This window comes from Lynx rufus, unplaced genomic scaffold, assembly GCF_022079265.1.
Source record: "Lynx rufus isolate CCGP_SWC_20201006 ecotype Redwood Valley unplaced genomic scaffold, mLynRuf1.p SCAF_7, whole genome shotgun sequence".
Taxonomy (NCBI): Eukaryota; Metazoa; Chordata; class Mammalia; order Carnivora; family Felidae; genus Lynx; species Lynx rufus.
The window spans coordinates 41,623,260-41,637,810 of NW_025814889.1; the positions used below are offsets into that span (position 1 = coordinate 41,623,260).

Consider the following 14,551-nt stretch of genomic DNA (forward strand, 5'->3'; position numbering starts at 1 on the left):
GTAGTGGTGAAGCGGGGGCTCTAATGAGTGCAGGTTCTCGCCTTCTCCCAAAAGTCACGCAATGGATGCTGAAGCCACTGAGCCCCCGGACGCCCCTGGAACGTTGCTACAATAACGGGGGCAACGTCAGAACATTGCAACACCGGCCGCGGGAGGGAGGTGGTGGGGGCGGCGGCGGGAAGGATTTCCAGACTGGGGGCCGGGCTAACCATGGCCGAGGGCGGGGAGAAGGCGGAGTTCTGCCTCACGGCCCTCTATATAAGCGGGCAGTGGCAGCGGCTGCGCGGTGATACTGACCTTCAGTGTGTCAGTTTCAGCGCCATGGCGCCCTCCAGGAAGTTCTTCGTCGGGGGGAACTGGAAGATGAATGGGCGGAAGAAAAACCTGGGGGAACTCATCACCACTCTGAACGCGGCCAAGGTGCCGGCCGACACCGGTAAGCCCTCGCCGGGTCGGGGTCGGGATCGGGGCCGGGGCCGGGGCCGGGGCCGGGGCCGGGGTGTGGGGAAGGTCGGGCGTGGCAGCGCTCTCTCCCGAGCTCGGTTAGCCGGGTGTCCGCGTGGACCTGGATGCAGGGGTGAGGATAAGGGCTATTGGGGGGTCCGGACTTCGACCCTGCAGCCGCAATACCGGGGGTGTGTCGGAGGAAGAAAGGTGGGGCCACATTTAATGGTGCCCTCCGACCGCGGGGCGGGAAAGGATTTCTTGGGTCACCGGGAGGAAGATGGCCCCGGGGCGCGGGCTTGGGCTGCACCCAACAGGAGCCGGGGATAGGAGCGGAGCCCCTGCGAACGATCGCAGGAGGCTGGTGACAGCCATAGAGTGTGGGGGAGGAGGCTGAGCCTGCGTGCAGGGTTCCAGCTACCTGCCCCCTCGACCGTCTGCTCCGTGCGCCGCCGCACGTAGCCCACGACTCCTCCCCGCTCCTCGCTGGGCGGGCCGAGTCCCCCAGACTAGCGGCTGCGGCCTGCTGAACTACACGCTCTATCCTTTGCCCTCGGCAGTCTGGATGACTGCTGCCTTCCGACGAAGGGGCTGAGCAGGTGCCAAACAAGATGGGCCATTTGGGAATGAGGAGCTATCCTACAGTTTTCTCCAGGCCGGAAACGGGAAAGCACAAGGCCTCTCTATGAGCTAGTCATCTCACTGCCACCCACGGGCAGAGTCTTTACCCTCCCACTCACCTAAATCACAGAACCACGGGCCTCATCAAAACGGGCTCTGGTTTATTCCCCAAAGACCCCAGTGCAAACCCAGGAGTTGGCTGCTTCTGCTTTTGCTAAAAATCCTTGCCTGGGGGTGGTAAGGATGGGCTATTTTAGAAGGGAGGCGTGGTTGGCTCCAAGAGAATGCTGAGTCTAGGAGGTGCCCAGGCCCAGAATAGCCTGGGGAAATCAGAACCACAGCTGTTAAAGAGCAGAGGGCAGGGCAAGGGCCATGGCCTCCCAGGGACACCTGGAAGGCTCAAGGAGTTGGGTACAAGCCCAGCTTGGGCTGGCAAGTGGACAAAGGTTATCCTGCCGGGATGAAAAGGAGTGGAAAGCAGAACTAAGAAATCAGGTGAGGGGACTCCAAAACCCAAGATGGAAGTCTGGAGAATGGCTTCCTTATGACTTCATCCCCTTGTGCTGTCTTCTCTCCAGAAGTGGTTTGTGCACCCCCCACCGCCTACATCGACTTTGCCAGGCAGAAGCTAGATCCCAAGATTGCTGTGGCTGCGCAGAACTGCTACAAAGTGACTAATGGAGCCTTTACTGGGGAGATCAGGTGAGATGCAGGCAGGAGAGGGGTGTGTGGGGGCTCTGCCCTCACTTTCCTCATTGAGGGGAAAGCCAAAGGGTGGGCTCTCTGCTGAAGCACGGCTTTCTGTCTCTTCCTTTAGCCCTGGCATGATCAAAGACTGTGGAGCCACGTGGGTAGTCCTGGGGCACTCGGAGAGAAGGCATGTCTTTGGGGAGTCTGACGAGGTTAGTAATCAGGAGAGGAGGTACGAGATTCCTTATTCCAAGAGGGGCGTCTCACCAAATCTGTTACTCAACAGCTGATTGGACAGAAAGTGGCCCACGCCCTGGCGGAGGGACTTGGAGTAATCGCTTGCATCGGGGAGAAGCTAGATGAGAGGGAAGCTGGCATCACTGAGAAGGTCGTTTTCGAGCAAACCAAGGTCATCGCAGGTAACTCAGTAGAAAGGGACCTTTGAGCCTGGACAGGGCTATGGAGGCACAGAAGGTGGGGTGAGATGCCCTGCAGCCTAATTTGATCCCCATCCCATGCTGATACAGGAAAGGAAGGAGGAAGGTTAGAACCCTTGCATCATCCATACCACTTCTGTTCCTGCCTGGATGGTATAGATGCCACTTGGAGTTCCTCCAACAGCCACCAGGGGGCATTAGGCCACCATCATTCATCATTCCCTGGGCTGTGGGCTGGATAGCTCCTTCCCGTTGACCCTTCCATCTGTGATCTCTGTCCCACAGATAATGTCAAGGACTGGAGCAAGGTTGTCCTGGCCTATGAGCCTGTATGGGCCATTGGTACTGGCAAGACTGCAACACCCCAACAGGTAACCAAGCCCAGGAACTCTGCCCTTATCTTACCCTGCCTCAGTAGGACTAGACTGCCACAGAGATCACCTGAGCCAACCTCTCATTTTAAAGACAGGAGCCCCCAGTGCATCTACCTGGCCCAGTCGGTAGTGCGTCTGATTCTCTGATCTCGGGGTCATGAGTTCAAGTCCCACATTGGGTATAGAGATTACTTTAAAAAATAAAATCTCCCCCAAATAATAATGATAATAATGAAGACCCACCCCCCCCACCCCCCACCCCCGCCAAGCCTAGAGAAGGAGAGTGATTTGTCCAAGGACATCTATTCCAGGGCCTGGGTGGAATTGGAGCTGTGGTATTCTGACCCAGATCTCAGGGTTCTTGTCCCGAAACCACATTGCCTGTCTTCAGTGGGGCCCAGGGTCTTTTAGCCTTTGAGTGAAAGGCAGAAAGAGGCTTACTTAGTCTGGCGTCTTGTTTTAGGCCCAGGAAGTACATGAAAAGCTCCGGGGATGGCTTAAGTCCAATGTCTCTGACGCGGTGGCTCAGAGCACCCGTATCATCTATGGAGGTAAGTGGGTTTGGCTCCAGCCTGAGATGGGGGTGGACTCAGCCCTCCTATCCCATCCCTGACAATTCTCTCTCTCTTCTCTTCTCCATTCCCAGGTTCTGTGACTGGGGCAACCTGCAAGGAACTGGCAAGCCAGCCTGATGTGGATGGCTTCCTCGTGGGCGGGGCTTCCCTCAAGCCTGAGTTTGTGGATATCATCAATGCCAAACAATAAGCCCATCCGTCTCCCCTCCTCTTCCTGCTAAGCCAGGGACTAGGTAGCTCAGAAGCCCAGTGACTGTGCTCCTATCCCCCCACACACATCCCCACCCCGCACATGCTTCTGATGGTGTCACCTGCCCCCCTCGTGGCCAAACTATACCTCTTCCTTACTGTTTACACCTTACCCTGTAATGGTTGGGACCAGGCCAATCCCTTCTCCACTGACTATAGTGGTTGGAACTAAACAGGTCACCAAGGTGGCTCCTCCTTGGCTGAGAGGTGGAAGGGGTGGAATTTGCTCATGGGTCCCCGCTCGGTCCCCAGTGAGGGCAGGAGAGAGAAGCCATCCTCCTCTCCCATCTCCCGCCATGAGGCCAAGGGCTGAGAGAAAGTCCTGTTCTCCCCTCAGAGGCCAGGGGTGCTGTTCTCTCCCATGGTGCCAACGCCTGTGTGTGTTGTATATGTGAGCAGTCCCACGTGTGGGGGAAATAAACACCTGGCACTAAGCCTTGTGGTGTGTCCTTCTTCACTGTCCTTGCCCACATCCCCTCTTTTTCCTTTCTGAGGCAGCCGTAGGACACTTGTGCACAAAAAAAAAAAACACAAAAAAAAACCACAAACAGGTTTCTACGACAGCACATCTCTTACTGTTTTTACTTGAAAAAATGTCCTGCACACCAGGCCCAGGCCTCCATAGCCTCCCCTTCTGCCCCTCGGGAAGGCTCTAGGGCCGTAGGGCTCCCCAGAGCTAGGGTTGGGGGAGGGGCCCAGCCTCACCTCCCCCCACCCCACCTCCTGGCTTTAAGTAGCTGGTCTAGGCCAGCGGTGCCTCCTCCCCACTCCCCAGGGGAGGGATGGTTTTAAGGCCCCAGCACAATCTGTGGTATCTCAGGGGTCACTGGTAGAGCAGGTAGCGCTTCATGGCAGGGGGCAAGGGCAGAGCAGATACCTGGCCAAGCCGGGTATCCCCCAGGGCGTGGCGCACACACAGGCGGCTCAGGTGCAGAAGGGAGTGTGGCTCCGCTGGGAGAGAGAAGGAGGGGAAGGTAAGTAGGGGTGCAGCCACTGGCCCGACCTCCTCAAACTACGGGGTCCTGCCCAAGTTCTCTTCTGCTTTCCTGCCCTGAGTCATGGTTGAGAGGGAGATCTAAGGCCCCCGGGGCTGGGAGGCTCTGCAGACTTCACACATCCTGGGCAGCTGGGGGTGAAGCTCTAGCTAAGGCCCTCCAAGCAACAGGCCAGGCCAGTTCTGACAGTGGTGGAGCTGGTCTAGGTTTTGATTCCGTAAAGCCTTGGAGCTGGGGCTGATGAGCCCTCCCTCCTCCACTCTACAACAGCTGGCCATGGGTGACCGGAGGAGAAGTACTCTGCAACTTGCAGAGAACAGTTCAACCAGCCCCAAGCTCTGGCCCCAACCCCTTCTAGAGGAGGCCCCTCCCCTGAAGTCCCCTCCCAGGGCCCTGCCTCTTCGGCGTTCTCCTTCCAGGTGCCCAGGGCCCCAAAGGCCCCTTACTGGGGTTTGAGGAGGGAAGTAGCACAGACAGATCAGAACCCAGGGAATCTGGTACACACCCTGGGCGTCTGGCACTGCCAGTTCTCTTCCTACACCTCGCCCAGCACCCATTTAACCCTGTGCACCTCTTGCTCCGGGAGCTGATATCTGCGGTGAACCCCTAATCCCTGGAGCGCCTCCCTCTGTTCTGAGGACTCACCACTTACTAGCAAGTTGCTTTCCCAAGCCTCACTTTCACCTCTATTGCTGCTGGGACAATTAGGTAACATGCGTGAAGACCCTTAGCCATTCCCCACACTGGAGGCAGGTCAGGCTATTCCCTCTGCTCTTGTAAAGTGATGAGCTTCCATCCCAAACCACAGCCACCAGTAACAGAACACTCTCCCCACACCTGCCCCAGGCCTCACCTCTCCTTCCGCCCAGGTAGCTGATGCGGACCTGGCACTGGCCCCAGACAGCGCTTACTGCCGGATAGAGGGTCCTGCCCTTCAGTCCTCGGAAGGCTGGCCCCAGGTAGGTGCCCCCAATAGCGTAGCCCAGAGTTCCCTCCTCCATGTCCAGAACCACCAGCAGCCTCTCCGGCACCTCCAGCTGCTCACCCTGAGGTCTGGCTGGATACTGGGGGGCCCCGAACCCCTTGCTCTGATGGTACAGCTTCCCCCGCCCGATGTCCCAGCCCCACGACTCGCTGTTGCTGCCCAGCAGCGCCGCATAGTGGTCAACCTGCAGCGGGGCGAGGGCCGTGGCCACGCCCACCACGGCGTGGGTACCCCTCTGCTCCCGGGGCCAGCTGATCTCCCAGGCGTGCAGGCCCCTCGAGTAGCCCTTCTTACCCCGGGCCCCATCAGTGCTCTGGGCCACGGGCCGCCGCTCGAAGCATAACCCCCCTTCCTTGACCTCGATGTTCTCCGAGCAGTCCTTGGGGTTCCAGCCGTGGCGCTGTTGGGCTCCCAGATCAGGAGGGGGAGCAGACAGCAGCTCCTCCAAGCCCTCGGGACAGGAGAGGTCAGGGTACAAGGTCTGTGGGGTGGGGGTGCTGCTGCCGCCCCCTGCCAGGGCCGTCTGGCCCATGGAGGTGAGGAGCTTGGAGGACTCCCCGATTCTTGCTGGGGCGCCTCTCTTCTGAAAGTTGATCCTCCGGCTCGGGATTGACCTGGAGAGGACTTGGGAGAGAAGAGGGTGTAAAGGGCGGGATCCTGGCGGGGATCCCTCACCCAGGCGTCTCATCTTTTCATGCATGTTTGCCCACCACCGCTCCACTCCCTCTTCGCCCCCCACCCCCGCCCCAAAGCTCTTAGGCCCATCACCCTGCCCTCGCCCATCTGTCCCGGTCTCCCGAGACTCTCGCGGGTTCACCCCCTTTGGATCTCTCCAGGGGTTGTCCCCTCTGCCCACCCCGTGCCCCGTCACCACCCCCGCACCTCGCTTGGCTTTCCAGGCCGGGAGTCACAGGCCGTCAGGAGGAACCCCGCCGAAGATAGCCGAACGGCGCAGGGCGCAGACTGCCGGCCGCTTCCGCCTCCAGCACCTCCCTCGGCCTCGCCCCGCCCCCAGGCCCCGCCCCCACGGTGCCCTCCGGGGCGGTTAACCCTCTCGTCGCCGCGCCAGGTCGCGCCCCGCCCCGTGGCAACCCCCCTGGGGGGCTCCTCGCGGGAGGTTTACACTCCACTCGGGTCGCTGCTGCGGAGGGCACGCCCCACCCCGAGGACCCGCCCCCCCAGGACCCATCCCCGGACGGTTACCCTCTGGCGCCCGCCTCGAGGTCCCGCCCCGCATGGAGACCCTCCTGGGTGGTTAACCCTCCTTGGCAGCCACAGAGTCTGCACCAGGCTGTCGAGGCTCAGAATGAACTCTGACGGGATCACCAATTTGGGATCCCAGGAAGTGCGTTCGCCATCGTCAAGACCTTTGAGCCGCTTGAGCCGCTCAACTCCTGAGCCCCTAGAGATGAGGGGCATGGGGTCAAGGAGGGGCTTTCGTTGTGCTGGCATCTATTTCTATGTCCTTTTGATTCTGGGTCACTGTTTCTGGACCGGTCGCTTTCTGCCCCACTTGTAAGGGAGTCTGTTTTATGCCTGAGGCTTTGAACTATGTTTTCAGAGGTAGGTGTCCTAGGTCTAGTCTTCATCTTGGATGTCAATCCATTCCTGAGCTGTTGGTCTCAAATGGTGGAATATAGTGGTTAAGACTGGTTGTGAGTGAAGCTATGTCACTCATTAGCTCTATGACCTTGCGGAGGTTGCCAAACTTCTCTAAACCTGTTTTTTCTTATGTAAAATGGGAATAATGATAGTAGTCACCTCATAGGGTCGTTGTGGAGTTGAAATAGTCCAGGTAAAGCACTTAGCACAGAGCCTCATGCGTATTCATGCAGTCACTAAGCATAATTATTATTGTTAACACTTACTGAGTGTCCACTCTATAGAAAGGCAATGTAATATAGTGATGACAGATGCCAAATGTGGAGCCAGGCTAACTGGGGGTGAATACCTGAAACCCAGTATGCACATGACCTTGGGCAAATTACTTAACCTCCCCAGTGCCTGTTTCTTCCTCTGTAAGTTGGAGATACTGTTGGTATCTACTGCAAAGTGCATTGTGAGGATTCAGTGAGGTTATATATATGTAAACCCAGAGGAGCTTCTGGTTCAAATTTAATCATTTGTGCTAAGCACTGAAGATGCAGCCGTGAATCCCAAGGAGGTTACAGGGACATTTATAAAACAGTTTATCATGTAGTAGATGAAATTATGGAGATACAAAGAAAGTATTATGGGACTCAAAAGGATGGAACTCCTAACCAAGGATCAAGCAGTTAGGCAAGTGTCCTGGAGGAAGTTAACACTGGGCTGAATCTTAAAGAATGACTAAGAATTGGCTTGAGAGGTGGTTCTGCAGGATGGGGGCTAGGTTTGGGGTGCTGCATGGAGAAGACATTCTCCAGACAGAGGGGTCAGCATGAAAAAAGCCAGAAGCAGTAGATGGGAAGACTTTGGTGTCCCTGCAACTAGAAAGGAAGCAGGAGAGACAAGCCTAGAAAAGTCAGTGCCGGATGACAGTGACCTTGTAGATCAAGCTAAAGAATGCAAACGTTCTCTTGTTGGACAGGCCAGTAATGGGGAGACACATAGGAGGGAAGCAGGAGAGGAATATGGTCAGATATTCGTTTTAGAAAAGCCCTCCTGGGAGTGCTTGGCTCGCTCAGTCAGTAGACCATGAGACACTTAATCTCGGGCTCATGAGGTCAAGCTCCACATGGGGTGTAGAGATTATTTAAAAAAAAAAAAAAATCATTAGAAAAACCACCCTGGCATAGCAAATGTAGAGGAGGCTTCAAGGGAAATACGATGAGAAGCAAAGAGACTGGTTACAGCAGCCCAGGTGACAAATGGCAAGAGCCTGAAGTAAGGCAGTAGAAATAAGGAAGAAAAGAATTCAAGAAACACTGATGAAACTGCAAGATTTGGTGGCTGATAAATGCTGAGGCGAAAGAAAGGGAGGTTTCTAGCCTGGAAGACTGTTGGAAAGTGGTACCGCTAATGCAGAAAGAAAAGCAATTGGAACGGGGCAGGGGGGTGGGGGGAAGATGAATGCACTTTAGGACATGTTTTTGAGGTGCCCGACCTGAGCCACAACCAGATAGAACCATTCAGAACACATGTGAAAACTGCATGTCTGAAGGGTAGTAAGAGGCCTGGGCTGGAGATATAAATTTGGGAGGTGATGCAGCCTTCAGCCGGAGGCTGAACTGTGGAGAATCAGTGAGGGGACCCAGAGACAGTGTGTAGAGAGAGAAGAGGGTTAAGGAGGACACAGTGAGCAGAAAATGCAAGCTTGATCACTCACAAGAATTTTTTGGTCATTAGCAACTTTGGTGAGAGAGCACATGTGGGAGGTGGGAGTCTAGGTTGAAGAGGCTGACTTGGCATTTTCTGTAGGTCAGGTGCTGTTGTGCTACAAGCTTCACATTTTGGGGGGATAGAGAGTTGGGAGAGATAGGGTGATAATCATGTCTCGTAGTCAAAATTACCCTTGAAAATCCCTTACCTACCCCATCTATTAGATACAGCGTATGTTAGTTTTGTGTAAAACACAGTATGTGGCAGTATTCTACGATGATGTATGAATAAAATTGTATAATTTTAATTGAAGACAAAGAAGAAAACATATTAAAAGGAAAGATGTGATCCTGAATACCTGTCATCCACCTAACCTAGATAATCTTGCCAGTGTGATGACAAAAATAATGACATCATGACCATGGATAGTGGCCTATGATAAATGTTAGTGCAGGAGCTGTGTGATAACTGCGTGGTTGAAGGCTTAGGGGACAAAGAGCAAGCCTCGGTCATGATGAGTCTAGTTCAGGTTCAGAAGTGCACTGCTCAGCTGCTCGTTGTTTAATACATGGTATTCACCAGTTGTCACCCCAGAATCTTGAACTGCTCAAACATTTGGGGTGTGTGTGTGTGTGTGTGTGTGTTTTAACGAGAGAGCACAAGTGGGGGAGAGGGACAGAAGGAGAGAGAAAAATCTCAAGCAGGCTCCACACTCAGCACCAAGCCTGAGGTTGGGCTCAACCCACAGCCCTGGGATCATGACCTGAGCCAAAATCAAGACTGGGTCGCTCAACCAACCGAGCCACCCAGGCCCCCCTCAAATGTATTGATAATAGCTCAAATATTACATAATGCTACATTTTATCTTTTTACTTTTTATTGAAATGTAGCATATGTAATCTTTAAAAAATTTTTAACGTTTATTAATTTTTTTAAATATGAAATTTATTGTCAAATTGGTTTCCATACAACACCCAGTGCTCATCCCAAAAGGTGCCCTCCTCAATACCCATCACCCACCCTCCCCTCCCTCCCACCCCCCATCAACCCTCAGTTTGTTCTCAGTTTTTAACAGTCTCTTATTCTTTGGCTCTCTCCCTCTCTAACCTCTTTTTTTTTTCCTTCCCCTCCCTCATGGGTTTCTGTTAAGTTTCTCAGGATCCACATAAGAGTGAAAACATATGGTATCTGTCTTTCTCTGTATGACTTATTTCACTTAGCACAACACTCTCCAGTTCCATCCACGTTGCTACAAAAGGCCATATTTCATTCTTTCTCATCACCATGTAGTATTCCATTGTGTATATAAACCACAATTTCTTTATCCATTCGTCAGTTGATGGACATTTAGGCTCTTTCCATAATTTGGCTATTGTTGAGAGTGCTGCTATAAACATTGGGGTACAAGAGCCCCTATGCATCAGCACTCCTGTATCCCTTGGGTAAAGTTTATTCATTTTTGAGAGACAGAGAGAGATGAGTGCAAGCAGGGGTGGGGCAGAGAGAGAGGGAGACACAGAATCTGAAGCAGGTGCCAGGCTCTGAGCTGTCAGCACAGAGCCTGATGCAGGGGCTCGAACTCACGAACCATGAGATCATGACCTGAGCTTAACTGACTGAGCCATCCAGACGCCCCAGATATGTAATCTTAAATTCAATGAATTGTTATGTATGCTGAATGGCCGTCATCAAAAGGATCAAGAACATTTCTAGCATCCCAGAAGGCTCCTTCTTGCCTTTTCCTTGACACTGCACCTGTAAAGGTAACTCTTATTTGACCTCTATCAGTATAGATTTGTTTTGCCTGTTCAATTTCATATGATACCATATATTATATATATGGTATAGTCTATTCTTTTGTGTCTGACTTATTTTTCTCAGCATGATGACTGAGTCATCTACCTTGTTGCATGAAATGGTAACTCATTATTTTCATTGTTATACATTAATCCATCCTATGGACATACCACAATTTATTCTACCTTTGATGGCCATTTGTTTCCAGTTGTTAGCTATTATAAAGCTACTATGTACAGTATTGTATAAGTTTTTAGTGGACCTAGGCACTCACTTTTGTTGGGTGCATACTTACATGCAGAACTGCTGAGTTATAAGGAATATAATGTTAACCACATGTGATTTTCCAGTTTCCCTCCATAGAGATTTTATTCAGAAATTAAATCAGTCAGGTATTTCAGCATTTTTGCAGCAACTTCAATCTACTTATGATTTGATCTGGTCATCCCTTCCTGTTCATCATATTTTTGTCTTCTGGGATGATTTTATCAGTTCCTCAAGCTTTTTCTTAGCGTTTCTCAGTGGCTCTCAAGAAGTTCTTCACCGATGACTGGGTGGCTCAGTTGGTTAAGCATCTGACTCCTGATTTCAGCTCAGATCATGATCTCTTGTCTCAGTTTGTGAGTGCAAGCCCCGTGTCTGGTTCTAGCGTGGAGCCTCCTTGGGGTTCTCTCCCTCTCTCTCTGCCCCTCCCCTGTGCTCTCTGTTTGTCTCTCTCTCAAAATAAACTTCAAAAAAATTTTTAATAAAAAAAGTTCTTAAATTTCTTTTAAAATTTTTTTCTTAATGTTTATTCATTTTTTGAGAGAAAGAGAGACAGAGTGCAAGTGGGGGAGCAGCAGAGAGAGAGGGAGACACAGAATCCAAAGCAGAGTCCAGGCTCTGAGCTGTCAGCACAGAGCCTGATGCAGGGCTTGAACCCATGAACTGAGAGATCATGACCTGAGCCAAAGTTGGCCACTCAACCGACTGAGCCACCCTGGCACCCCTTCAATTTCTTTCACAAAGCCAACATGACCCACTTGTTAGGCCATTTTAACAATGTGTTTCACTTTTTTTTTTAAAGTTCATTTATTTTGAGAGACAGAGACAGCAAGCAGGGGAAAGGCAGAGAGGGAGGGAGAGAGAATCCCAAGCAGGCTCCACACTGTCAGCAGGGAGTCCAATGCAGGGCTAGAACCCATGACCATGAGATCATGACCTGAGCCGAAATCAAGAGTCATATGCTTAACCAGTTGAGCCACCCAGGTGCCCCTTTTAAAATTTTAAATGTTTATTTTGAGAGAGAGAGAGAAAGAGAGAGAGAATGAATCCCAAGCAGGCTCCATGATCAGTTTACAGCTTGATGTGGGGCTTGGTCCACAACCATGCAATCACGACCTGAATGGAAATCAAGAGTCAGACACTTAACCGACTGAGTCACCCAGGCACTCCAGTGTGTTTCACTTCCCTGTCAATAGAAAACCCTTAAAATCCTAAACACATTCTTCCCAACACGCATGGCCTGTTTTAAGCTTGATTGTTGCCATGACTGTTCAATAGAAGTGTTGTAACCGGCAAGACTGAAGAATGTCCAACACTTCCAACCTTACCACATTTAGATTAGGGTCAGCATTCGTGGCTCTGAGAGTCAGAGTCTGGAATCTCAGCCTCGTGGATGTGACTGAAAAACCATGCTTAGGTCAGCAAACTGATGGACAGCGGTGATGTTGGGAAAGGTAGTCTTCAATGACTCTAGGAGCACGTTCATAAAGAGTGTGGTACATCAGATGATATGCCAAGGTCTTCCTCTACGAGGTCTTACTTGACTTGTAGAATGTAGAACTGTAAATCCCAGCTGTGGAAAGTGCTGCGGTCACCTAGCGGTTTGCATGTGATTGCTGGAGTACAAGCTTCTTGTTTGGTTTTGCTTTGTGTTTTAGGGCACTGGATCTGTATCCCTGTAGAACACGTCTGGTTTTATTAAAGAAAGGGCTACACTGCCACCATGACAGAGGAGGAGAATGGTGGTCACAAGGCCATTAATGATTTTCAATCCAGGGCCTTGTGTTTCTAGTTTGGAAATATAAAAGCAGTTGGGCATCCCCCCCCACCCCCAAGATACCAACCTCATATTCTAAAAGATAGCCATTTGGCCAGCAATTGTTTTTAGTAGCTCTGGGTGGCTTTTACTCTCTGTTCTCCACAGACACAGCCTCACTAACGGTTTGCTGGTTTTAAAAGATGAAGTGGTTTCTGAACGTTAGGCCATTCTTGCCTGGTTTTGAAATCCTTCCATCTGAAGCTCTCTTCTTCTCGGGCAGGAGGTTGAACTAGGCCTTGAGACCAAGAGCTCCCCCCACCCCGTTTTTGTTTTTTGGTGTTTTTTTTTTTTTGTTTTGTTTTTGTTTTTGCCACGTATTTCATTGTTAGGCTCATATATTTGGTTCCTTTCTTCCAGGAATAAATCTGTGCTCTTTGAGTCTTCATTAAAGGTTCATCACACTTACTTTGGTGTCGCTATAGCAGTTACGCAAGAACTTGGAAGACCTACTACCTGGCTTCACAAATTTGTTGAATCTTGACCGCTCATGTGAATTTCTTGAGGTTCTATTTATGTGCCAGGTCGGAGGTGGACATAACCACCCCTTGGTAAAATGGTTGGATTGCCTTCACATGGGTCGTGTTATATGGAAAAGAGGCATCTGTTCTGTAGTCTAGTTCTAAAAACGAAACACTGGGGCGCCTGGGTGGCGCAGTCGGTTAAGCGTCTGACTTCAGCCAGGTCACGATCTCGCAGTCCATGAGTTCGAGCCCCGCATCAGGCTCTGGGCTGATGGCTCAGAGCCTGGAGCCTGTTTCCGATTCTGTGTCTCCCTCTCTCTCTGCCCCTCCCCCGTTCATGCTCTGTCTCTCTCTGTCCCAAAAATAAATGTTGAAAAAAAAATTAAAAAATAAATAAATAAAAACGAAACACTGGAGTCGCAGTCAGCCTCCTAAGATACAGGCACGGAGAGGCCGAGAACTGGAGCCAAAGAGAACATGGCCTAGTCTCCCATCTGACACTGGCGCGGAACGGTGGCGGGCAACCTTCCGCCCCCTATTTAAGAAGTTCGCGTTAAGTGCGTCTATGATTAAAACCCCATCCTATCTCATTAAGTCCTCACACTGAAGATACCCCAATTTTTACAGATTCGAAAACCGCGGCTCGGAGAGGTTAAGCGACCCGCCCAAGACTACAGGGCTGGTAAACGACAGCGTCAAGGATTTAAAAACGGGAAGCCACTCGCAAAACACCAGGGCGGCGACGAAATGGCGACCGCAGAAAACCTGTAAGCCCGGGCGAGACGCCCCGCCCCGCCCTCCGCTGCCGCCCCGGGCGCTCGTTTCGTAACCGCGGCGGAGGGCGGGGCGCTGACTCCCGGCCCGCCGGCGGTCACGTGGGCAGTCACGTGGGCGGGCCGCCAGAGCGGGGGCTCGCACGCCCCCCAGCGGCCGCACCCGTTGCCGGGCCCTCCTCGCGTCCCACCTGCCTGCCCCGACGGAGGTAGGAGCCCTCAAGCTAGCGCCCGCCCCGGCACTGCAGCTCCCGCCCCCGTCACCCGCCTTCCGGAGCGTCTGGAACGTTCTGCGCCGGAACAAAGGCCCCAGGGCGGAAGCGAGGGCCTGAAGCTTGAAAGGCTAGGGCCATTAAAGCCGGCCGCTGAGGGGCGGCTCCAGTCCAGGGCTCCAGAGGCGAGGGGAAGGGACCGGTGCTTCTGCTAGTTTCCAATTCGAGGCTTACATCTTTACAAGTAAAGGGCCCACTTCCTCCATCCCTCAAAAAATTTTCCTTTGCATCTCCATCTCTCTTCCTTCAGGGCAGTAAGTAACGTCTAGGGGCCCTCCACAGGAGAGAATCTTTTTGTTCACCTTGGAAGAGGGAGATCAGAAGTAGGAGACACACAGGTTATGTTAGAAACTAGTATAAAGGAGCACACCTATTATAATAACCACAACCTCTTCAGCTCTGCAAACCTCACCAAGATTAGGCAGTCATCAAATGTCTTGCTTGCCAAATATACCCTTTTGTTTATGCGTGCTAATTTAAAAAATACTGACTTTT

General features: G+C 52.1%; 2 protein-coding genes across 2 annotated transcripts; one reads left to right on the plus strand and one right to left on the minus strand.

Moving 5' to 3' along the window:
* Window positions 1-201: 201 nt before the first annotated feature.
* Window positions 202-3,824, plus strand: TPI1 (triosephosphate isomerase 1). Its single transcript, XM_047066036.1, has 7 exons — window positions 202-436; window positions 1,644-1,767; window positions 1,883-1,967; window positions 2,042-2,174; window positions 2,478-2,563; window positions 3,030-3,117; window positions 3,213-3,824. Exons 1-7 carry the CDS (start codon window positions 211-213, stop codon window positions 3,329-3,331), a joined length of 861 nt encoding a protein of 286 aa, XP_046921992.1. The 5' UTR covers window positions 202-210; the 3' UTR covers window positions 3,332-3,824.
* Window positions 3,825-3,942: 118 nt separating this feature from the next.
* On the minus strand, window positions 3,943-6,357 carry SPSB2 (splA/ryanodine receptor domain and SOCS box containing 2). Its single transcript, XM_047066035.1, has 3 exons — window positions 6,253-6,357; window positions 5,239-5,994; window positions 3,943-4,341 (listed from the first exon to the last, which is right to left on the minus strand). Exons 2-3 carry the CDS (start codon window positions 5,900-5,902, stop codon window positions 4,214-4,216), a joined length of 792 nt encoding a protein of 263 aa, XP_046921991.1. The 5' UTR covers window positions 5,903-5,994; window positions 6,253-6,357; the 3' UTR covers window positions 3,943-4,213.
* Between the last annotated feature and the right edge of the window lie 8,194 nt (window positions 6,358-14,551).